Below are 26974 nucleotides of genomic sequence, written 5' to 3' on the forward strand. Positions count from 1 at the left end.
GTCAGTAATCACACCTGTTAAGACAAATCATAAGCTGGATTATGATGATGATGGTGAGGATGTAAATGCTACAACCTTCAAATAGTTGGCTGGCTATCTGAGATATCCGTGTAACACCAGACCTGGCATATGTTATGCAGTTGGAATGGTAAGTATGTTTATGAGTAAACCAAAGTGGTCACATTACCAAGCTGCAGTCATGATTCTGGGGTATGTAAAAAGAACTTAGAGGTATAGATTTTTGTTTCCATCTAGAGTATCAGATATTGCTAAGTTGATGCTATTCAGACTCTGATTGGTGTGGTGACATAGTGGGCATAAGAATCATTGTATGATATATGTTTATGTATCTATGAAGGACTGGGGTCACACAAATAATAATATAATGATTAAATTAGGCGGTTATAAGTGGAAGAAAAATGGTATTAATAGGACTGATTAAGTCACATAATGTATGATATTATAAGCTTAATCAATTCTCCCCCATTTAACTCTATATAAAATAGAGGTTACACGGGGATAAGAAACTCTATATAAATTAGAGGTTACATGGGGAGAAGATATATGATTGCATTCTCTTCCTCTCATATTTAGCTTTTCCATAGCCATAAAATTAAAAAGAGAAACTTGTTATCTTCTTCCATACTAGCATACGTGGTGATTTGGTTGTTGCCCGTGGACCAATACTAGAGGAACGACACTTGACGTTCTTGAAGATCTTCATTGGAAGAAAATATCACCTTCATGGATTCACGCATCAAAGGTATAAAGTTTTATACTTAGTATGATTCATATTAATATATGTATGATGATCTAGGGATTAGATATAAAGAATGAGATTCTTGAAATTCCGCAATATATTTCGTGAAATTGGATAATTTGTAGTGGATAAGAGCCAATTTTGTGGCAAATTTTTATGCAAAAGCTTATATATAAGAAGTAATTTTAAAGGGACAATCTTTAAAATATATATATATATATATATATATATATATATATATATATATATATATATATATATATATATATATATATATATATATATATATATATATATATATATATATATATATATATATATATATATATATATATATATATATATATATATATATATACGAGGGGTCTTTTTTTTTATATTACAAAAAGGAAAACTAAGTTAACCCTATCAATAAGAAGAAAACCTAAATAAATGTATTCCTAACCTATTCTTTACAATATCATTTCTTATTTCATTAGGGATAAAATAAAAAAAATTGTGAACCTTGTGGTAAGACCAATATTTATAAAATAGTCTGCACAAGAGTTTAATTCTCTATAAATATGAGTAACTATGATATTAGTGTTGTTAGTTGTATTTCAACAAGCTTGCAACCAATTTCTAAGGCTACAAGAAACCAAAGAGAGGTTGACAAAAGCTTCATGAGAACTAACGATATCAATGGCTTTTAGCACAACAATATTATAAAAAAATGATTTGTATTCTGACACATACCTAATTTTAAAAAAAATATCAGACTGTTTAGAATCTTAATCCAATACATATCTAATTTTTATACACGAAATCACTATTAATGTGGTAAAACCTAACAACATGCAATTTATAAGAAAACATTAAAAACCAAACATATGATTTTAAACAAAATGTATGTGCGTGTGCCTGTGTGTGTGTGTGTGTATAAGTGTAGGTGTTTAATTGGCTGCATTGTATGGTAAAACACTAGCTGTACTCTGATGTCTTGGCTGATGTCATGACATACTTGAGTAGTATACTGCAGGATTAACTAATACAGGATTTATTGAATGTCAAACTGGATGTTATGACATTCATCCCTGTCAGCAGATACTGAGGAATAGAACAGTTTGTGTTCTGTTAGAACTCAGTATTTATTTTCAGTCTAGTTATCAAGGAAATACCAGACCTGGCATAAGGCCTATTGTCTGAATGTCAAACTGGATGTTATGACATTCATCATTGACAGCATATACTGAACAATAGGCAGAGTGGTTTTCTGCTACACTTCAGTATGTATCTCAGTCTGTTCTTCAGGAGGATAACAGACCTGACATAAGGCTAAATGTGTAAATGTCAAATTGGATGTCTTGACATTTATTAATGTACGCTGATACTGAGGTATGGACAAATTGGTCCTGTACAGTTCAACAAATTTGTACAGTCTGTTTTCAGGAAAAACAGACTTAGCATATGGTCCTTGATTTGGATGTCAAACTGAATGTTGTGACATTCATTCCTGACAGCCTATGCTATATTATAGGTTGTTTAGTTTTTCTGTTTCAGCATTTTTCTCAGGCTATTCTTCAGGGATTCAACAGCTGAGAGAAAATCCAGGAAACCAACAACCAAGCTACAATTAATGAACCTAACAAATAGCCTATTTGTTAGTAACCTAGATGTGGAATTTAGGGGAACTCGCATGACCTTAATTTCAGGAAAATACAAGTACAAGGCCCAAGTGCTGCAATATAAAAGGATGGCAATCCTTCATTCAGAACTAGGGATTTTAGACGTGAAGATTTAGTGTGTTCATCATACTTCACTGTTGTATTTTTGTGTGTCTTGTATTAGACGTATCTTGTAAGCCAAGCTATTATCACGTAGATGATTGCATTGGTATAGGGTGTTCATTGAGTTGTAAGTGTTGTGTCACTCTAAGCTTTTAAGCGTGAGTGCTGTGTATCTTGATTTAAGCTGTTAAGCACAATCAAGAGTTGTTTGAAGTGTGACTTCATATTTGTCTTTAATATTGATTAAAGGTAGTAATCACTGAGGTGATTGAGGGGGAGTGAGTAGGAACTCTGATCTTAGTGTAAGATTGAAATTGCATTGGGTAGGTATTAAGTGATAGGGTTAAACAGTTGGTTTAAGGTCTGAATTAATACTACTAATAGTGGATTTCCTCCCTGGCTTGGTAGCCCCCAAATGTAGGTCATGTTGGACCGAACTGGGTAAACAATTACTTGAGTTATTTACTGCACTTACATTTTAAGTTTTGCATTATTCTTGTCTGCGCAGAATTGGATGTCATAACATCCCTTGTGACATCGGAAGTCTGTTAACTAGAATTTCGATTGGTATCAGAGCAGGCACCCTGCCTGTTAATTTCTGGGTGAGATCTAGGGAAGTTACTTTCTAGTACCATGGACAAGGATATAGGACATTCAAATAGACCACCCATGTTGGATGGTTCTAACTATGATGACTGGAAGCCTCGTATGATAGCCTTCTTAAGGTCTCTAGATAGCAAAGTCTAGAGAGCTGTCAACAAAGGATGGGAACATCCAACGAAGACAGGTGAAGATGGAGTCAGTGTGCAGATTCCTGAAGAAGAGTGGGACAAGGAGCAAGAGGCATTAGCCCTTGGAAATTCTAAGGCCTTGAATGCATTATTCAATGGAATCAGTAAGAACATCTTCAGACTGGTGCACCACTGTGAGCTGGCTAAGGAAGTTTGGGATACCCTCAAGATAACTCATGAAGGTACCTCCAAGGTGAAGATGTCCAAACTTCAGATGCTGACCACCAAGTTTGAAAATCTGAGGATGAAAGAGGATGAGACTATTCATGACTTTCACATGAATATTCTTGAGATTGCAAACACCTCTGGTGGCTTAGGTGAGAAAATGGCTGAAGAGAAACTTGTAAGAAAGATTCTCAGGTCATTACCTAAGAGATTTGCCATGAAGGTCACTGCAATAGAAGAGGCTCAAGATATATGCATCATGAAGGTGGATGAGCTCATTGGGTCTCTCCAAACCTTTGAAACGGGCATGTGTGAGAATGTTGAAAAGAAGAACAAAAGCGTAGCTTTTGTATCAAATACTGAAGAGGAGTCAGAAGCAGGATATACTGGAGGTGATGAAAGCATATCAGAAGCCATAGCCATGCTTGAGAGACAGTTCAACAAGTTCGTGAAGAAGATTGATCAAAGAGGTAGACCAAATGTCAAGAACATCTCGTCTGACATCAAGAAAAGATCAACTTTTGAAGAAAAGTTCAACCAAGGCAAGGGAATCCAATGTCATGGATGTGAAGGCTATGGACACATTAGAGCTGAATACCCTACTTACCTCAAGATGCAAAAAAAGGGGCTAGCTGTCACCTGGTCTGAGGGAGATTCTGAAAGTGAATCTGAAGGAGAATCTGCTAAACATGTCACTGCACTAACGAGTGTTTGTGCCACTGATGATGACTCAAGTGCAGATGAACTGACCCTTGATGAACTTGTTGCAGCTTATAAGAAGCTATATGTCACCAGTGCAGAAGTGCGTGTACAAGGAGAAAAGCAGAAGAAGCTCATCAAGGAGCTGGAAGATGAGAGACAAAAGCATCTGACAGTCATAGAGGGTCTAAATGGTGAGATAACCTTGCTTACCTCCAAGCTGGATCAAATGACTAAATCCATCAGAATGTTGAATAAAGGAACTGACACCTTGGAAGAGATCCTAAAGGTGGGACAGAAGTCTGGAACCATATCTGGTTTAGGCTTTGTGAAAAAATCCTCAGCTGAACTCAAACGCCCAAAGGCTAAAGTTCAAAAATTCAAGCGGAGGTCACACCTTATGTCTCAACATCAGGGAACCAGGATAACTAATCATCAGAAGAGGAAATTCCAGAAATGGAGATGTCACCACTGTGGTAGGCTTGGCCATATAAAAGCCTTCTGCTACAGGCTTCATGGTTACCCTAACCAAGCCCCTCATGTCAGACCTAAGCATAAGACATATAGGCACTCTGTCCCCATCAAGAAGCGACAATGGTATGCTAGGTTAGCTCACACAACTTTAAGGGCATCTACCAGAGAAGACTGGTACTTTGACAGTGGTTGCTCAAGACATATGACTGGTATGGAGAATATATTGGTGGATATACAACCGCACACTACCAGTTATGTGACCTTTGGTGATGGTGCTAAAGGAAAAATAAAAGGTGTGGGTAAGCTGGACTGCTTTGGAGTCCCAGAACTGAATAATGTACTGTTAGTAAAAGGACTAACGGCCAACCTCATCAGCATAAGCCAGCTGTGTGATCAAGGATACTATGTTCAGTTCACTAAAGAGCTATGTGTTGTGACAAATGGAGATAATCAAGAAGTTATGAGAGGATCCAGATCCAAAGATAACTGTTATCTGTGGGAACCTAAGCTCTCAAACTTTTCCACAATGTGCTCCTTAGCCAAGGAAGAACAGGAGGTGAAGCTGTGGCATAGACACCTTGGTCATCTACACTTAAGGGGAATGAAAAAGATCATATCCAAGGAAGCAGTTAGAGGAATCCCAAAGTTGCTTATTGATGAAGGAAGAGTCTGTGGAGAATGCCAGGTGGGCAAGCAAACCAAGATGTCACATCCGAAGCTGGGATATCCTACAACTTCCAGAGTTCTGGAACTGTTGCACATGGACTTAATGGGACCTATGCAGGTTGAAAGTCTGGGTGGAAAGAGGTATGCTTATGTGATGGTTGATGACCATTCCAGATACACGTGGATAAGCTTCATCAGAGAGAAGTCAGATACATTTGATGTCTTCAAAGACCTGTGCATCAGACTTCAAAGGGAAAAGGACAGTTGTGTTGTCCGAATTAGGAGTGATCATGGTACGGAGTTCAAAAATTCCAAGTTTGATGAGTTCTGCTCGTCTGAAGGAATAAGTCATGAGTTCTCCTCTCCTATAACTCCTCAGCAGAATGGGATAGTTGAAAGGAAAAATAGAACTATTCAAGAATCTGCCAGAGCTATGATTCATGCAAAGAATCTCCCTATGCACTTTTGGGCTGAAGCTATGAATACCGCTTGCTATGTTCACAATAGAGTCACCTTGAGAACAGGAACCTCCTCCACTCTGTATGAAATATGGAAAGGCAGAAAACCCACTGTGAAGTACTTTCATATCTTTGGAAGTAAATGCTACATTCTCACAGATCGTGAACAGAGAAGGAAAATGGATCCCAAAAGTGATGAGGGTATATTCCTAGGATACTCAACTAACAGCATAGCGTACATAGTGTTCAACTACAGGATCAATGTCCTGATGGAATCCATAAATGTTATTGTGGATGATAAAGAGGAAGGAATCGATGTCATAGAGGATGTTGGAACATTCCTTGATACTACAACAGACATACCAGTCAAGTCTGAAGAATTACAGGAGACTTCTACTGAATGTGAGGTAGATGCACCCACCAAAATGCCATCTATCATAATTCAGAAAGACCACCCTAAGGATCTTATCATAGGAGATCCCAATAGTGGTGTGACTACCCGATCAAGGGAAATTAGCTCAAATTCCTGTTTTGTATCCAAGGTTGAACCAAAAAATGTGAAAGAAACTCTGACTGATGAATATTGGATCAATGTCATGCAAGATGAACTGGAGCAGTTTAAAAGGAATGAAGTATGGGAGCTAGTTCCACGACCTGAAGGGACTAACATCATTGGTACCAAATGGATCTACAAAAACAAGTCTGATGAGAAAGGAGTAATTACTAGGAATAAAGCAAGACTAGTAGCTCAAAGATATACTCAAGTTGAAGGGGTTGATTTTGATGAGACGTTTGCACCCGTTGCTAGGCTTGAGTCCATCAGATTGTTGTTAGGTGTAGCATGCATTCTGAAGTTCAAATTGTTCCAAATGGATGTGAAGAGTGCATTCTTAAACGGCTACTTAAATGAAGAAGTCTATGTGGAACAACCGAAAGGGTTCTGTGATCCTAACCAACCTAAGCATGTGTACAAGTTGAGGAAAGCCTTGTATGGGTTGAAGCAAGCACCTATAGCTTGGTATGAAAGGTTGACTGAATTTCTGACCTCAAATGGATACAGAAAAGGTGGGATAGATAAGACCTTGTTTGTGAAGGATGAAGATGGCAAAATCATGATTGCTCAAATCTATGTGGATGATATAGTTTTTGGTGGAATGTCAGAGCAAATGGTAAAACATTTTGTCCACCAAATGCAATCTGAGTTTGAAATGAGTCTGGTTGGGGAACTCTCTTATTTTCTTGGAATGCAAGTCAACCAAATGGAGGATTCTATGTTTCTCTCCCAAAGCAAGTATGCCAAAAACATAGTTAAGAAGTTTGGTATGGATAATGCTAGGCACAAGAGAACTCCTGCACCTACTCATCTAAAGTTAACCAAAGATGATGGAGGGCCCAGTGTTGATCAATGTTTGTATAGAAGCATGATAGGTAGTCTTCTATACCTAACTGCAAGTAGACCTGACATTTGCTATGCAGTTGGAGTGTGTGCTAGATACCAAGCAGAGCCCAAAGTGAGCCACTTGAATCAAGTCAAGAGGATTCTCAAGTACATCAATGGGACTTGTGATTATGGGATGCTGTACTCACATGGTTCTGAGTCTGTCCTATCTGGGTACTATGATGCTGACTGGGCTGGGAGTGCTGATGACAGAAAAAGCACATCAGGAGGATGTTTCTTCTTGAGAAACAATCTCATATCATGGTTCAGCAAGAAGCAGAATTGTGTATCTCTGTCCACTGCAGAGGCTAAATACATAGCAGCTGGAAGCAGTTGTTCCCAACTGGTTTGGATGAAACAGATGCTCACTGAGTACAATGTCTCTCAAAATGTCATGACATTGTTCTGTGATAATCTCAGTGCCATCAATATTTCCAAGAGTCCCATCCAACACAGCAGGACCAAACATATTGACATTAGACATCACTTCATCAGAGGTCTGGTGGAAGACAAAGTGATTACCTTGGAACATGTAGCCACTGAACTCCAACTGGCTGACATATTTACAAAGGCTCTGGATGCTACTCAGTTTGAAAACTTAAGGGGCAAACTGGGAATATGTCTCTCTGAGAACTTATAGCAACCAATGATGTTTGGGATGTATTGTTTAATATCTTTGTCTATTAAACAATTGGAAGTGCGCTCCGATTGGTCAACAGATCATAGCTATGTCACTTGCAACAAGTGTGGCAACAAGAGGTTAAGGAGATATCCTAACTTGAGGCAGCCTATGCACCTACAGGAGTTCAAGGACAATGTTCATGCAGGAGTGGTTCTGGATGTCAGACACAAAGTCATGGCATCTGATATGGTGGTACCTACTGTAAAGCAAGAGTGTGTGACTACTTGATCAAAGTCGTGAAGCAAGATCAAGTGGGTGTTGACTTGGTTGAAACTGTGAAGTAAAACCAAGTCTGTAATTCTGTCATTTATATGTAATTTTGTTTATGTGGATCTGTAATTTAAAGTGTTGCTTTGGCAACATTTTTGACAAAAAGGGGGAGTAACAGGTGATACCCCAGGACAACAGATTGTTTTGTTAAAACAGATATTCAGGACAGATATTCAAGATCCTCTAATCCAGAGGTTGTGCTGCAGCTGATGTTCCACTTCTATGAGTGTGAGTGTGTTTATGTGTGCTGCAATTAGAAGTTTTTATTTAACTTCTGTATGTGTGCTGATATGTGAAGTTTTTATTTAACTTCCAATTGTGTGAGTGTGTTGCTACTCTAAGTGTATTAGCTAGGTTAATTTCCTGCTAGATGTGTGATTTCCGCTGTTATGGACTCTGTTGTGAGACCAAAGTGTTTTAGCCAAAAATTTATCAAAGGGGGAGTTTGTAGGTGTTTAATTGGCTGCATTGTATGGTAAAACACTAGCTGTACTCTGATGTCTTGGCTGATGTCATGACATACTTGAGTAGTATACTGCAGGATTAGCTAATATAGGATTTATTGAATGTCAAACTGGATGTTATGACATTCATCCCTGTCAGCAGATACTGAGGAATAGAACAGTTTGTGTTCTGTTAGAACTCAGTATTTATTTTTCAGTCAGGTTATCAAGGAAATACCAGACTTGGCATAAGGCCTACTGTCTGAATGTCAAACTGGATGTTATGACATTCATCATTGACAACATATACTGAACAATAGGCAGAGTGGTTTTTTGCTACACTTCAGTATGTATCTCAGTCTGTTCTTCAGGAGGATAACAGACCTGACATAAGGCTAAATGTGTAAATGTCAAATTGGATGTCTTGACATTTATTAATGTACGCTGATACTGAGGTATGGACAAATTGGTCATGTACAGTTCAACAAATTTGTACAGTCTGTTTTCAGGAAAAACAGACTTAGCATATGGTCCTTGATTTGGATGTCAAACTGAATGTTGTGACATTCATTCCTGACAGCGTATGCTATATTGTAGGTTGTTTAGTTTTTTTGTTTCAGCATTTTTCTTAGACTATTCTTCAGGGATTCAACAGCTGAGAGAAAATCCAGGAAACCAACAACCAAGCTACAATTAATGAACCTAACAAATAGCTTATTTGTTAGTAACCTAGATGTAGAATTTAGGGGAACTCGCGTGACCTTAATTTCAGGAAAATACAAGTACAAGGCCCAAGTGCTGCAATATAAAAGGATGGCAATCCTTCATTCAGAACTAGGGATTTTAGGCGTGAAGATTTAGTGTGTTCATCATACTTCACTGCTGTATTTTTGTGTGTCTTGTATTAGACGTATCTTGTAAGCCAAGCTATTATCACGTAGATGATTACATTGGTATAGGGTGTTCATTGAGTTGTAAGTGTTGTGTCACTCTAAGCTTTTAAGCGTGAGTGCTATGTATCTTGATTAAATCTGTTAAGCACAATCAAGAGTTGTTTGAAGTGTGACTTCATATTTGTCTTTAATATTGATTAAAGGTAGTAATCACTGAGGTGATTGAGGGGGAGTGAGTAGGAACTCTGATCTTAGTGTAAGATAGAAATTTCATTGGGTAGGTATTAAGTGATAGGGTTAAACAGTTGGTTTAAGGTCTGAATTAATACTACTAATAGTGAATTTCCTCCCTGGCTTGGTAGCCCCCAGACGTAGGTCATGTTGGACCGAACTGGGTAAACAATTACTTGAGTTATTTACTGCACTTACATTTTAAGTTCTGCATTATTCTTGTCTGCGCAGAATTGGATGTCATAACATCCCTTGTGACATCGGAAGTCTGTTAACTAGAGTTTCAGTGTGTGTGTGTGTGTGTGTGTGTGTGTGTGTGTGTGTGTGTGTGTGTGTGTGTGTGTGTGTGTGTGTGTGTGTGTGAGAGAGAGAGAGAGAGAGAGAGAGAGAGAGAGAGAGAGAGAGAGTATGTCGAATTTATAGTGGTTCTACATGTTCGTCCTCCCTTTGTGCCTACCTGACTCTCCAATGGTTTTCCATTGAAAACTTGTAGTCTTACATTATGATTTGACAATTTTTACATAATTTTTTACTACAACCACAAGATTCAAATAATGCTGAAAATTAAACAATCTTCCATCTGAATCTTCTATTCTAATGTATACAACATCTGAAACTGACCTCTGAAAGATCTTCACTCGATCTTGACTTTCACCTTCCAAATTCAAGAATTGTGCTCCAAATGTCTGTTTCACAAAAACTTCTCCTAAGTCCTATTGATTCCTTGTCTTAGGCTTGCTTTGTGTGAAGATACTAGAAAATCTAGCTTCCTTTATAGCAACTTCCACACAGTTCTACCAAAGGAAACTTGGAGAAAAGAAAATCCTTCATTTCCTGATGGATTATCAATCCCAGCCACAACCACACAAATATGTCAACATGAAATCTTCATACCTTCACAAAATGATAATCATAAAATAAACATCTTCACACATATCTCATGCCCTAGGTTTATAAGCCAAATCAAATAATAATGGTAAAAGACAGAGGTTGAAGATGGTGAGAAATTTTTGTGGCAACTCAATAGAAAATGCAAAATGCTTTTTGAAAGTTTTAGAGATAACTGTGTTATGTGTGCCATGATTCAGAAAATCATATGCATGTTATGAGATGGATTTAGAAAAATCATTTATATATGTGTTGGAGATAAGACACAAAAATAAAGAAAAATACCAATTTTATTCGAGTAAAGAGCAAATTGTATGGGTCGAGTCAAGAGTGTGAATGATTTGAATCAAGAACTGAAAAATCAACTAACATTGTTTATGTGATTCGAATCAGACATATCTAAAATTTGCATATTAGACATTTGAAAACCACATAAACATTTTTTATTTCTGATTCGAATCAACATTTTACATGATTCAAATCACATAAAAATTTGTTTATGTTTATTTCTGATTTGAATCAGGCATATCAAAAGTGGAAGAAAAAATAATAAACTATAAACCGTAAACTAAAATACTATTTAGAATAACATCTGAAAAATAAACTATAAATCAATAAAATAAATTATAAGCTCGTGATAAAAAAATTTATAAGTTATAAGTTCAAAAATATGTCTTGGCAAACATAGCCAAAACATTATTATCTTTTAAAATAATTAAAAAGAATTTTGAAATTATTTTGTATCAAAATCATTTTTTTTAAAACTGATTATTTAAAGAAAAAACTTAACAAAACTTACTCATACACACACACAAAAAAAAATGAAATAAGCCCAGGTTCCGCGCCGCTCTACACTTCTTTCATTTCAATTTCAAATAGAAATAACTGTGGCGGTGCCTGCGAACTCAATTAGTTACAAGGAAAATGGATGAGAAAAGAGGCAAAAGAGAAACGGTTATTCTCTCTTCCTCCTCCGAAGAAGAAAATTACGACGATGATTCCGAACAACAGTTCAGCGATTGCGATGAACCGTCTGAATCAGATGACACTGACATCAATGACGAAGAAGAAGAAGAAGACCGCGACGAAACAACCGGATCGGATGATTGTGATGTTGACGACGAATCCCTCTCCGAAAAAGTTGTATCTCTCCTTCAAGGTTTTTATTTATACCAAATGAATTGAAAATTATCAATGGTTTATCGGTCAAGTTTATTGAATTCAGTATTCGATTTTCCAGATGGAAAGGATGTAGATTCTTTGAAATTAAACGAATGCAAAGCTTATTTACGGAAACATGGCTTGAGGCTTGCGGGAAATAGAGCAGTTTGTATTGCGAGGGTTAAAGAACATTGGAGGTAACTATTTCAATTTACTCGTTCTTTCAATCATATTTTTTGGTGCATCTTTTCTGCTACTGTAATAGACAGTGATTGGTAAAGATTTAACAACATTTGTATTTAGAAGAGTTGATTATCTATTTTAATCAAGGATTTAATGTGATTCTAGGCTTAGTAGTTTTATGCTAAATGTTCTTGGCATAGTAGAATAATGCATATGCATATGATGGTTGTGCCTAATATTCAGATGTATATGGAAAGATACATAGCATTTAACATGAGCTCCAATTATAAGTAGATATAAATTGAGAATCTAAGATTTATATATTCTTCATTATCATATCCAAATAACTTGTTAAGTATTGCATTTTCCCTATGAATATGAGCCTCACAAAGAAAATACTGAGGCATCACTATAGTTTGAACATTTTGTTTCTTTATGGAAAAGATTCTAAGACAAGAGGATAAACTATTGAGCGATGTCTTTCACCTTCAATTCACCATCTACTACCAAAAAGCTAAAAATATTGAACCAGTAAGGCTTGTCACACCTAGGTAGAGTTTTGGTGTTATGAATAAAAATAAATCCTCTAAAACCCTTCAAACTAAAATTCTTCTATTCTTTTCACTCAATCCTCATTCCCCTCTAAACTCCCAAACAAAACCTAAATCTATAATGTTCTTACTAAGACCATGTTTCTATCCAATTAGTTAATCATGCGATTTTTTAACACTTCTTCTTATAGTTTTTCTAGGTCTTTCTCAATTTCTATTTGATTCTTCTCTATGTAATCTATTCTCCTTACAACAAAATCTAAAGATCGTCTCTCTACATACCCAAACAGCTTAAACATATTTTCCACCATATTTTCTACTATAGGTGTTACCCCAACACTCTTTAATATTGCTATTTTTAATCTTATTCCGTCTAGTCTTACCATATATTCAACACAACATCCTCATCTTTGCTACACTTACTTTATTCTCGCGTTGATTTTTAAGTGCCTAACATTCTGTCTCGTACAACATTACAGGTTTTGCCGCTGTCCAATAAAATTTTGCCTTTAGCTTGAGTAGTACTATTGTGTCACATACAACTTCTAAGACCCCCTTCCATTTCAATCACTCAACTTGAATTCAATGGTTTACATCCCCTTCTAATTCACCATTGTTTTGTATTACGGGACAAAGATATTTACCGTGTATGACTTGTGGTATGATATGGTCTTCAACTTTCATCACTAGGTTAAAAGCCTTCTTATCATGTTTAACTTACATTTGATATACTCTGTCTTACACCTGCTTTGGCGAAATTCATATGTTTATAAGGCTCGTCTCCAAGTCTCCAACTTCTCATTTAAATACTCCTTCGACTCTCTAGATAGGACTATATCATCTGCAAAAACCATACATTGTGGTGTTGACTCTTGGATGTGTTCCATTAATACATCCAAAATTAAAGTTAAAAGATTAGGGCTTAAGGTTGAACCTTTGTGCAATCCTATTGTAATGGGGAAACTGCCCGTCTTTCCACCATCTGTCTGCACACTAGTTAATACCCCCTCATATATATCTTGTATAACTCGAATAGAGGCATTCTTAACCTCTTTCTTCTCTATGGTTTTCCATAAAATCTCTTGGTACTCTATTGCACGTCTTCTCCAAGTCAATGAAAATTAAGTGCAACTCTTGTTGGTCCATCTGATACTTTTCCATCACACGTCGTAGTAGATATATTGTTTCCATGGTTGGCCTCCCAAGCATAAAATCAAATGATTATCAATAACTTGAGTCACTTTTCTTAGTCTCCTTTTAATCACTTTTTTCCATGACTTCATGGTATGAATCATAAGTTTAATCCTCCTATAATTTGCACAACTATATATTTTCTGTGTTCTTATAGATTGGAACTTAAGTGCTTCTTCATTCATCCGACATTTGTTTTGACCTCATAATTTCGTTAAAGAATTTGGTGAGCCACTCAATATCTCTTATCTCCAAAAAAATTCTTCACTTCAATATGTATGTTGTCTGGACCAACCGCCTTTCTGGTACTCATCATCATTCAAAAATAATAATTTTGGTATGAGTTGTGCTCCTTTACATGTCTAGTAGTTGGAATGAAAGTGGCCATGTTCTCAAAATGTTGATGTCGGAGTTGAATATAGATATTTTAGATTCTGACACTAGAATTTAGTGTCTAAAGCATGTCAAATGAGTGTTGCACTAGTGTGAGACAAGGTGCCATATGGTGTAAGTTCTTGCACTGGGACTTGGAATGCAATTGTGAATTGACAAAGTTCATGATGCCATTTAGATATTTCATTTTTTTTTTAATTTATAAATTTATTAAATTTTTGGTTGTTAATGACTTTACTTCAATTTATTTGAACCTAAGAGTAAGGTAATGGTTTTATTTTTGAGAAGATAGGACTTGTTAGTTTGATTTTGAACTATTGCACTTAACGTCTTTATACTATCTTACTAAGATACTAGTTCAATATCTCAGGTTAATACATGAAAGTGGGTACACATTGTATCCAAGATCATCCTTCAACATTAATTGTACAGGTGAGTTGATATATTTTTTTCTTTCATCTGCCTTGCTCTTATCATTCTTTAGATAAATAGTATCCTTCTCACTTTTCTCAGGTGATGTCTGCATGGGAGATGTGGTTCTGTTTAAGCAAAAGGTTTATGAAAAGTAATTTGTTTCTCATCATGTTTAATGAACAATTTTCATTCTACTCCGAAATATTATTTAGTCAATTGTATATTTCACCAGGTTTAGCAAAATGACCAGGCATGGAAGAGTCATAGGAAACAGAACTGTTGCTGGGAGGGTTGTAAAGGAAAGCTATGGTGCAGCGAAACAACAACATACCTTCACTGTAAGCCTAAACTGTACTGATAATGGGCTTTATTCAACAAGAAAATGTGCCCTGTTTTACGCATTTGGTCTTTTATTTGAACAAGAATTACTTGGGGATGATACATGTTCTTGTAAGAAGCAGAGGGCAATTGCTCTCTTGGCTGGTGAAGTATGCCTCTGTTCTCTTGGCTGGTGTTGGCACGTTTACTTTCTAGGTCAATGACCACTTTTTCTCTCTCTTAAGAATCCCCTAATGTAACAGATTCAGAAAACAATAATAACATATTTTGGTTTCATAGTTGCGACTTGCATTTTGTGTGATAGAGATGTCATATGCCAGACTCTGCAGATTAATATTATGCAGCACCTTATCAAATAAGGAACTGTTCACACTTCAATAACTCTTGCTTCATCAATTTTGATGACCCATTGCTAAGTTAAATTCTCCATACATGTCTTGCAGGTTGAGGTGTTGTGGAGTAGTGGGGCTAGGAAATTACCTCCACTTTCTCCTTTGCTTGTAAAGGGTCGTAATCTCTATAAACAGAAAACTTACAGACAGGTATCAATCAGCTTCTGCAAGCATTTATTTTATTTTTTCTTTTCTCATCCGCATGTTGTTGCCATTTGTTGCTTTTATTGTTATTTGTCATGCTTTAGAGATGGAAAAATGAAGCTGATAGGGTCAAAGTGCTATCTGAGAAGCACAGACGTGGTGCAGAAGCTAGGTTTGTAAGAGCGTCGAAGCAGAAAAAGAAAAGCTGTTATGCAAATGGATCTAAGGGTAGTATGAGTTTGTGTGCACTGTCTTACAGTTTTCTACATTATTAGTAACTTGTTGCCCATACTTTATTAGGTTCTAAGCGGCAGCAAGAAGCCCGCAATACTAAACGATCAAAAAAAGGAAGATCACGTGATCTAAACAAGGTTAGACAGGTTAGACACTATGATGGTTCCCGAGGAGCAAATGAATATCAAAGTCAAGGGGCCACATCATCAACACAGGCAACATGGAATGAGAGTGTATCTTCAAGAGCCTTCAGATCTGCAAGGGGAAGAGTACACAACTCTGCCGAATTTGATTGCTATCAAGCCCCAGCCTATCCATTACAGTCTAGTAGTCGACAAATTCCATATCAATTTCAAGTAAATTCTCAAAGCCAAAATGGATCAAATGAATTTGCTTATCACGAAAGAGGCTCAGTTCAAAATATGAGAGGCTTCCCACCTTTCAGGCCTGGTGTTAGTGAATTCACATATCAAGAGAGAGGCCAGGTTCCAAATATGAGAGGATTCACACCTTTGAGGCCTGCTGTTAGTGAATTCACATCTAGAGCGAATGTATCTAGTGATAGTTATCATGCCCACATAAACCGATACAACTTTGATACGAATAATTTGAATGCAGAACATATTGACAGGCCATTATACTTGGTTTCTAGAGACAGGTATGGAGGGAGAAAATACGGCATATGATGTATAATCTGTTGTTCATTGGGAAGACTTGGCCTATGAATAGTTTTGGTTCACCTTTTAACAGTGGCATACCCTGAGTTCTGCAAATGTGCTTTTCGCCTTGGACTAGTAGTGTACATGGTATTTTTGGATGAATAATGAGAGGAGTATAATCATCTTTTCTTTCTTCAAATGTTTTTCCGTAGTTATGGGTGTACAAATACATGTTGAGAAAATGTAGTTTTAAATGTTTTTTAAATATCTGGTAATGATTGAACTAGTGTACTTGTTGTTTTTGGATGAACAATGAAAATAGTGTAAATGTGTAATCATCCTTTCGTCAAATGTATGTATAGTTTTTTGTTTGTTGAGAAAAACCAAATTTTATGGGAATATTTTATCCGATCCTATTAAGTGGAAAGACATCATATGGAAAATCCGAAATGTCCCTCAGATTTCTGAAATGCATCTCTGGACGCACTTTGTCTTAAGTCAAAACGTTAACTGATCTGGAGATGCATCTCCATAATATTTCAAAACACATCTCATACATCCCTCTCTGAAAGGATCATTTTACACTTTTGTTGTTCCAGAGATGCATCTCTGTTTAGGATTTACGGAGACGCATCTTCATAAACAATCAAAATAGTGCAAGTTAAATTAGTTTTATGGTTGCTCAGATGAAAATGACGATTTATAAATGTTAACCCCCTCTGTTATGTGATGAGCATTAAACGATACAATCGATATGTAAAAAATGGCACATATAAATCCAGATGGTCAAAATAAGTCATCAGCTGATACACAAAATAGTCTAAATAAGTCAAAATAAAATACAATTGATAATAAATCAAAAGTACAAATACTATCAATTAATACGTATGCCAGACTAGAGCTCATCGGCTTCCTCCACCCTCCGTCCTCCGACGTTGTCTCCGGTACATCAGTGTCTCTTAAGCCTCTGTCATAGTCATATCTAGGACTTGTCTCACCTCAGAACTATAAGGAAAGATACCTCTGTCAATGTTTGTTTGCACAATCTTCATAATATGATGACACTTATGCAAGATATCATGAGCATAGTCTAATTGTTCATGCTCCTCCTCTAGTATCTCTTGATGTGCTGACCTTGGTGGATCTCTTAGAGCATCCTGCACCATATACGAATGTGACACCCTGAAGAACTACCTGATGTACACGTCGATATAGTTCAAATCACTCTCAACTATGATAATTTGTGTCTTCTCCGGTACTAGATGACTAAGATAATCATCAAATATGACATCTATATTTCTATGTGTCATAGCAGGAGGAGCAAAGACATCAGAGTGTTTTGGAATAGTCTGAGTGTAGGCAAACAACCGCATTACGCGCCCAGGCACTTGGGGAAATGTGAGACGTGAACCGCAAGCTAACTATTTCAAGTATAACACTATGTCATCAAATGGCCGTGTCTAACGGTGATCGACATAATTGTTAAAGTGCATATCCTCGGCAAGCAAGCGGTTAAGATACACTCGAAATGACTTTATCATCTAGTTCCCTCTGAGCGGGGAAAATACAGAAGCACGCGACATATCCTTAATATAAGTCGGTACACACGACCAACTAAAGATGCACAGGAAGTGTTGGATGATCCAAGACAGAAAAGTGTTGGAACACACAAAACATCAGTAAGGGCGTTGCAAAAATATAATAAAAATGACACAAACACTAAAAGATCAATAAATATTACCGTTACTAGTGCGATGCTGCTTGTCACCTACTTCGTTTTTCACCTACATCCCTATGATAACTTAGAATACAAGTAGATCAAACAAACAATCTCCAGTTGTTCTCATGAATCTACTCGAAGTCCTCAAAGTATTGTGGGTAGATGACATCCATATAACAGGTAGGCTCTCATAGAATACGCTATATGCAGCTCCATCTGCTCGTCGATCATCACCTCTAGTTTGCTAATTCTCCCATGATCTAGAAGTTTACCCCTAATAGAAGGATGCAACAAACACGACACTTCATCGAGTATGATAGACATCTCACCAAGTGGTAGATGAAATGATGACGTCTCAGTGTGTCATCTCTCCACGAATGCATTAAGAATCTCGTGGTTGACCATAATATAACCGGTCTTGCAAAAGTCCTTCATCCCAAATAGGGACAAAACAATCTAAGACCACTAGTCAGTAGGCTGAGGAAAGCTAGTAATCCTTCGCCCATGGTTAATGGTTTTTCAGCGGACCACGATACAAAAAAATAAATTAATGTCAGAAACTTGTAATATACTAATAAACGTAATTTAAAAAGCATGAACCCAACTAATTTTTACTCTCCCCAAATATGTCTGACAGTATGGTCCATGTCAAGAGGTAACAATGACAACTCTATAGGGCTTCCTCCAAATACCCGAGGTGGCACTGACTCATCAACGTCAGCAATCTGAGATGACCCTGGCTTACAACCTCATCAGCCTTAGATGACCCTGGCTCACCAGCCTCATCATCCTGGGGTGGAACTAACTCATCAACATGAGGTCCTTCTGGTGCCTGGGGTGATACTAGTGCCTCAGGTACCAGACTCGGGTACCTCTGGCGCCTGAATAGGTGAAACATGTTCCCTGTGAAGATGAAGGCAATGATGCATCATTGGATGACACGCGTCTCCTACGAGAAGAAGAAGGTGGAGATATATGAGCCCCAAAAGTCGATGCTTTCGTATGAACCAGGCTAGAGGGAACATGAGTCTTAAAAATCTAACTCTTTTCCCTTCGGACATATCATATTATGCAATCCTTCAGTCCTTCAATTTGTCATCTCTATCATCCATAATGTCTGTAAGTAAATCAGATAAGTGTCACACATTTATTACAATCAATCCTACAAGTAAGAAAGACAAAAACAAATCAGACAGATAAATTACGGAGATGCATCTTCGATTTTTGAGAATCTAAACATTGAATTTTTTTGGAGATGCATCTCCAAAATTACCTGCAACTTTCAGCTTCGTCAATGACGGTAATGCAAACCATCAAACCCCAAAAAATAATCCATTGACGATATTCAGTATGTATAAACTATCAATCATGCAAAAATCCATCTTTTTCTTAACGTAATCATCAATTTCTACTAATTTATAGAAAAACTCAAAAAAAATACAAAAATAAAAAATTTAGAAATTGAAAGTTTACTTTAGTGTTTAATGATCTCTTTGATGTACTTGATGTTGATGGAAGATGTTTTGAACTTGGTTGATTGATTTTGAGAGAACGTGAGTTGAGAGAGTTTGAGAAATGTTTAGAGTATTTTTTTAGAAGTGAGGAATGAGAAGGGTTCTGACGTGTTTTAGAACAAATACTTTTCGGAGATGCATCTTCGTAATATTTACGAAGATGCATTTTCATAGTTTTTTTAACGTTAAATCTGAATTCTATTGACTCAGGGTGCACGCCTGGAGATGCATTTCTAAAAATTAAGAGCATTTTTGTATTTTCACGTGGTACCCTAATAATACATAGGGTGCATTAAGAAATCCCTGAGTTTATTGATCAAATACAAAGCCCACACTTAGGAAGGAGGAGGAATGATTTGGAAGCTTCTTTTTCCTCAATTTCTTATAACGAGGATTTATTAATACACCCCATATGTTTCTTAGCCACCAAACAAAGAGACTTAAATGCCCATAGATTCCGGAGACGCATCTCCGGACGCACCCAAACATAAATGAACGTTAAAATATTCCGGAGATGCATCTATGAAATAATGTTGGGGATGCATCTTCCGAACGATTTTGTAGCTTAAATCGCGCCACAATCCTTCCCCTCCCTCATTTCTCATATTTCTTAAAAAACACTCCAAAGTCTCTCAAATTCATTCTCATCAACAAGTCAAATATCAAGTAAACGAGGTCAAAGGAAATTCAATCAACATCATCCAACACTAAGGCAAAGTGAAAAATTGTAAGTTTTTTGATGTTTTGAAAAGTTTTTGATTTTTTGTGTAAATGAGTAGAAATTGATGTATAAGTTAAGAAATGAGTAGAAATTGGATGATTGATAGCATAGTGTAAAACATGATAGTTGGCTGAAAATGACGATCAATTCAACATGATTGAGTTTTCATGTCTGCATTGCCTCCATTGACGCAATTTCTGAGTTGCAAAGAATTCCATAGATGTATCTCCGAATTTTCAATGTTTTATTTCCCCAGCAATCGGAGATGCATCTCCGCAATTTTGATTGTTTTTCTTTCTTACTTGTGGTGTTGTATGCTTGCATTAATTATCTGTTTTACTTTAACTTATAGGCATAATGACAGATAAGCATGATCAATTGAGGCACATGAGGGTTGCACAACACGCATCAATACGGCGAGAGAAGATTCAGCAGGTTTCAGATGCTCCTGGTCCCTTTGAACATGCAAAGCCATTTACTTCTGGGCCCGTGCTTCTCCTTATGCTTCTCCATTGTCATACCCCAAAATTTTCCCGTTAATCTTTCAAGACACTTTCAAGGCACTCCAACTCATTGTTCAAGGCATTGGAACAAAGACCCAGCTCACAGGTGGCCAAATCCAGAAAATGGCTCAAACTGGCATGCTCGCTAGGCGAGCAAATCCTTCGCCTAGCGAACCCTTCGCTATGCCACTCGCCTAGCGAAGCTTGCGAACATCAGAAAATTCTGGGCTTCATTCTGAGCCCATTAGGTCATAAAAAGAGCATTATAAATACCACAACTTCAGCCAGAAGAAGGGGGGACGAATGGAGAACGGAAACGGAGGGGAAATGCGAACACTCACAGACGGCAAACCCTGGAGGCTAACCCTGAGAGTTCAGAGCAACCCTAAAAGAAACCCTGAAGGAAACTCAGCCGCATCAAGGTTACCTCCGCCCAATTCAATCCGATTTGCCGATTCAAGGTTGCAATTCAATTGCAAACAGGTTTGCATTACTCTTACCGCTTTATGTTCTTAATTTGCATGTGGCATTATGATTGATTTTATAAAAATATCTTAAGTTTTGCATGTGAATTTAAGTATGTATGAATATCTTGAATGTTTAAACCATGTAATCTCTGTAATGGATGCCATAGGGTGTGAAGCTTGCTGAAATTGTACTGTTATCAAAACCAGAATCCGCAGCCGCTCGCTAGCACATCGCTAAGCGAGCATGTAGCGAGTATTCGCTAAGCCTTCGCTAGGCGAGGCAGGAGCGAACGTGACAGTCGCTGACTTTTCTGTTCTGATTTTTGCTCATCTGACATGTTTTATCATAGCCATGCATTGCTTACCTGACCCTACGACTGTTGTGATTTCTTTTGTGGTGTAATTCTCGATTGCACCTTGATTTGGTATTCTGACATGTTTGTTGAGTTTTGTAAAGGTTCACATATCCCTGGAAAAGATAGCTTGATAGGTATTCCACTTTATTTGTGGGATACCCTTGTGGAGATTCACCCTAACTTACTTAATTGATTTTAATGTATTAATTTTATTGCGAAGATCCACCCTGAATTACTTAATTGATTTTAATGTATTAATTTTAATGTGGAGATTCATCCTAATTACCTAATTGATTGTAAAATATGGCCTTTGAATATGTGATCTCGGACCTCTTTTTGTTGCCTTACGGTATTACGGTATTATGGTCATGTCCCGCGAATGTGGGGATACACTTAGCAAAGACCCTTCGATTAAATCATCATGTCCCTATAAAATAAATCATAGTCCCTCGGATGTTACCTTCGAATATATGATTTTGTCCCTCGATGACCCTTCGGTGTAGCCTACGGTTAAATGATGATCGTCCCTCCGAATGCTAAGGTATCCTTACGAATGTTGCCTTCAATGACCGATCGATGACCCTACGATAACCCTTTTACATCCAAAGGATAAAACTACTTACTTCTCAATAGTAAGGGCGGTTTTACCCTCATAAGGATAGGAAATGCCCATAAAGACCTTGGGTATGTATAACTCTTAAATGCTGAATCACTACTTAAAACATTTTCCATATCTCACACTTTGCAAATACTAGAAAATCACCACTTGGTATACATTCATACTAGAATCATTGCCAAGTTATATTTTTCTAAACCGCTTTCCAAATTAAACGAGATAAATACTTTGTATACATTCGCATAAGAATCATTACAAAGTTAAACTCTCTTTTCAAAAACATTTTAAAGCAATTCACAAACACTTTTTTCAGACAAGACAAACATAAGTGATCAAGCAATTAAGAGCCCATGGATAACCATGGATACAAAGGGTGCTAACACCTTCCCTTTGTATAACGTACCTCCCGAACCAAAAATCTAATTAAGGTCTTTCCTGTTCTTTTCCACCTTTCCTTATTGGATAAAAGAAAAGTCGGTGGCGACTCTTGCTATCCGCGACATTTGCTTTCCAAAGCAAAAACACATCACCAAGTCAGTTCACCGTATGACAGAACTGGCGACTCTGCTGGGGACGATTAAAGAGAGGTTACCTTAAAAAAAAAACAAGATCACTTATTCGAATTGTCTGATTTATTTTTAAGGGATTGTTTGGGTATTTTATGCTTGAGTGAAAGATCCTACACCCGGATCTAGTGTACCTTAGGTAAGTAGCAATAGATCATCGCGACTATCCGGCGTATACTGGAATGGTCAAAATGATGGCTACGGTTAATGTGACACTTTGGATGTCCTGATGTTCCTCATGTTTACTTGAGGAAAAATTTGGCTTCCGCGTGGTGTCATCAAAGCATTAACCAGACCTTTAGAACCCTAATTGACTCATCCTGGCCATTAGAAAGTAGTGAGATAACTGACTTCGGTTCCGACTGGGGTTGGTTGAGACTCGATACTACACTCTTTGAGATTGGACTTTAGGGAAGCTTCGGTCAACCACTTGGTGTTGCACTGAAGTGGACTTAAAGAAAAATCGATGATTTGAGATCCTTCTAGAACCCGGTTACTACTCTAGGACAGGTTGAACCAACCAAACTTCAGTGGGGAGGGTACTTACCTATGGAACTCATGCAAGCCTTTAAACTTAGGAATGGCTGTTGTGTGACTTGCTTGTGCTTGTTATTTACTTAACATCATAACATCATGACATCGTGGCATTGTACTAACCATTTCAAGGACTTTAAACATTGAAAACATTTCATACATTGCATAGCATAACATTGCATAACAGGTATTCTAAGGGATCAATGTTCTCACGGTTTTCCTCCAAACAGAAAAATGGACCTCGAACAAACTGTCAAAGATCTCCAGGCTCAGAATGCTCAGTTCCAGGAGATGATCTTGAACTTATCCAAGGGGCGGGGGGAACTGAAGGCTCTCTTGCTCGAGAAGAAGAAAGACAAGAAACCTGTGAGTTACATTAACCCGGGGAGAAGGCTTAAAGGACAGGCTGCAGGAGTCAAGATTAGGATTCCGAAGGATTCATAAGAGGAGAATGCTGATCCTTTCAGCCAGGAGGATGACGATGAAGATTATGAGAAGGAGCAGTACTCTCCAAAAGGTGATAAGTATAAACTGCTGGAAGAACGTATGCTAGCTATGGAGGGTCAGAGGGCGCCCGGTCTGGATTTCGAAAGCTTGGGTCTAGTCTCTGATGTGGTCATTCCTCGCAAATTCAAGATCCCCACTTTCACTAAGTATGATGGTGCATCTTGTCCTCAGATGCATCTGAGAGCTTACGTGAGAAAGATTCAGCCGTATACCATTGATAGGAAGCTATGGATCCATTTCTTCCAAGAGAGTTTGTCTGGCACACAGTTGGAGTGGTACTATCAGCTCGAGAGCTCTGACATCCGCACCTGGACTGATTTAGCGACAGCTTTCTACAAGCACTACCAGTATAATTCTGAACTAGCGCCTACTCGGCTACAGTTGCAGAATATGACTATGGGATCTAAAGAAAGCTTCAAAGAATATGCTCAAAAATGGAGAGATTTGGCTGGCAGAGTCAAACCCCCTATGACTGATCGAGAATTAGTGGACATGTTCATGAGCACACTGACTAGCCCATTCTACAACCATCTATTGAGAAGTTCCTCATCGGGTTTCACTGAACTTATATTAACAGGTGAACATGTTGAAAGCGGCATTCGAAGTGGAAAGATACAGGCGGCCACCTCTGATCCTCCGGAGACTCCTAAGGTCATCACTGCTCCTCTGCCTGATCATGACAAGACTCTCAATGCTGTGGAAGATACTGATAACGATTATGACTGGGATAGCTGGATTTTCCCAACAACTGGCGACGGACTCAATAATTGGAAGGCTGAAGACACTATCCTGATTTCCTTTAGTCAGGAGTAATTGTTATTGCTTATTTTAATGTATTAAATTTTGTTAAAGGTTTTGTCATTTTCATAAGCATATTCACATTCGATAAATCAATGGCCCTTTTTGCATTCAAATATTGCGCTCTTTATCTTTCCTGTAATCTTTCAAATAAGCTATGTTTTCTTGCACACACTCACGTAACAAATTGCAGATCCATATCCACTCTGGATCCTGTTGATAATAATTATGCTACTGTTTATTATGACTTTGAAAATCCGATCTACCAAGCCGAGGATGGAAGTGAGGAAGATTGTGAGGTCCCTGGAGAACTTGCCAGACTACGACAAGAAGAAAAGACTATACAGCCGCATGAGGAATCAATTGAGGTTGTAAATCTGGGTACTGAAGTAGACAAGAAAGAAGTCAAAATAGGAGCAGGCTTGGAAAACAGTGTCAAAGAAAGATTGAGTCGGATGTTACGTGACTATGTAGAGGTTTTCGCTGGAAAAATCAAGAGATGATATGGAATGATGAATGTCAAGAAGCTTTTGACAAAATCAAGAAGTATCACCAAGAACCTATAAATCTGATGCCACCAGTTGAAGGAAGACCTCTAATCATGTATTTGACCGTGTTAGAAAATTCAATAGGGTGTGTGTTGGGGCAACATGACGAGTCTGGTCGAAAAGAGCATGCAATATACTACCTTAGCAAAAGGTACCGACTGTGAAACAAGATACTCACAGCTCGAGAAAACTTGCTGTGCTTTGGCTTGGGCTGCTCGCCGACTAAGACAGTATATGTTGAATCATACCACTTTATTGATTTCTAAGATGGATCTTATCTTATATACATCTGAGAAACCTGCTTTCTCCGGAAGAACAACAAGATGATTGCTGAACTCTGCACGCAGTTCAAAATAAAACACCATAACTCTTCTCCGTACCGGCCAAGGATGAATGGCGCCGTAGAAGCTGCTAATAAGAATATTAAGAAGATCATACAAAAGATGGCAGTAACGTACAAAGACTGGCATAAGATGTTACCGTTTGCTCTTCATGGTTATCGCACTTCAGTACGCACTTCGACAGGGGCAACTCCTTTAGTCTACGGAATGGAAGCCGTCTTACTAGTGGAAGTTCAGACTCCCTCTCTAAGAATCATGGAAGAGGCGGGCTTAGATGAAGATGAATGGATTCAGACTCGACTCGATCAGATAAATTTGATTGATGAGAAGAGACTCGCGGCTGTTTGTCATGGGCAGATATATCAGAAGCGCATGACCCAGGCATTTAACAAAAGAGTCAAGAGTCGGGTGTATCAAATTGGTGACTTGGTAATAAAGCGTATCATTCTACCACAAGGTGATCCCAGAGGCAAATGGACTCCCACATACGAAGGGCCATTTGTAGTTAAGAAAGTATTCTCTGGTGGAGCCATGATGCTTGCTACAATGGATGGCGAAGACTTCCCACATCCCGTGAACGCAGACATAGTCAAAAAATACTACGCATAAAAGAGACCCGCTAGGTCAACGTACCTAGGCAAAAGTAAGGGCATCCCGGCGAACCAAAAGGGTTCGGGCAAAAATTAGGGATAAACATATAAAAATGTACACCCGGCAAGTCGAAAACCTGAAAAGGCGGCTTGGGCAAAAAAGGGTATCCTGGTGGACTGAAAACCTGAAAAAGCGGTCCAGGAAAAAATTAGGGATTAGAAGCGTATGACTATGTCCCGTTCTCAGTCAGCTTCACCCAAGTTCAAGGGACTGAACAAGCCAATCACTTCTATCCGACAGCAGGAGATGAGATGCTTGAAGACATAATAATAGTGGCAGAATTAAAATCAACAGGGCTTTTCCTTCATAGCTTTTTCTTTGTGTTCTCGACAATTTCCTCTTACTAGGATTTCTGTCTCCGTGTATTCAAAATTGCCTGTTTATAGGCCCTCTTTCAAAATCAATACAATGTTATTTCCAAAAAGATGCTTTTGTTTTACTCTCTCTGTTTTGTTTGCGTAAATGTCCATTGATTTAATTTGAATTAATATATGCATTTGAATATGATCGATGTTTACCAAAAATGCATGCATGAAATAGAAATAGCGATTACTACAAGACTTCAGGATCAAGGAGAAGGTCTAACCATGCTTTCCAATGAATCCGCTGCTAATTCTATTCCCCAGCAAAGCCAATTATTCCCCAGAAGAAATTGGCATTACTAGATAAATTGGCCATCTCTTCCACCCCCATCCAGGCTTCTGTTGAACATTTCTACCATCAGACAGAAATCCAATACCCCCAGCTGAGAAAGAGTCATCAATACAAATATCGCCAACCAGGATATGGGGATTTATGTCCCCTGGCAAAATTCCCAGACGCATGATTCATTCCATGCATCATTTCA

The 26974-nt window shown here is 37.8% G+C and overlaps 1 protein-coding gene across 1 annotated transcript; it reads left to right on the plus strand.

Annotated features, from left to right (window-relative positions):
* Positions 1-11424: 11424 nt before the first annotated feature.
* Positions 11425-16620, plus strand: LOC127120361 (zinc finger CCCH domain-containing protein 62). Its single transcript, XM_051050774.1, has 8 exons — positions 11425-11783; positions 11865-11982; positions 14474-14535; positions 14617-14668; positions 14750-14855; positions 15300-15398; positions 15497-15620; positions 15693-16620. The coding sequence occupies exons 1-8, from the start codon at positions 11549-11551 to the stop codon at positions 16310-16312; spliced, it is 1416 nt and encodes a 471-aa protein (XP_050906731.1). The 5' UTR covers positions 11425-11548; the 3' UTR covers positions 16313-16620.
* The last annotated feature ends 10354 nt before the right edge of the window (positions 16621-26974 follow it).

This window comes from Lathyrus oleraceus, chromosome 2 (genome assembly GCF_024323335.1).
Source record: "Lathyrus oleraceus cultivar Zhongwan6 chromosome 2, CAAS_Psat_ZW6_1.0, whole genome shotgun sequence".
Classification (NCBI taxonomy): Eukaryota; Viridiplantae; Streptophyta; class Magnoliopsida; order Fabales; family Fabaceae; genus Lathyrus; species Lathyrus oleraceus.

Excerpts from the sequence above, each read along its gene's own strand:
- LOC127120361 (XM_051050774.1), top strand. The coding sequence starts at position 11,549 with ATGGATGAGAAAAGAGGCAAAAGAGAAACGGTTATTCTCTCTTCCTCC. Across the intron at positions 14,669-14,749 it reads AAGCAAAAGGTTTATGAAAA|GTTTAGCAAAATGACCAGGC; the intron begins GTAATTTGTTTC and ends ATATTTCACCAG. Across the intron at positions 14,856-15,299 it reads AACAACAACATACCTTCACT|GTTGAGGTGTTGTGGAGTAG; the intron begins GTAAGCCTAAAC and ends CATGTCTTGCAG.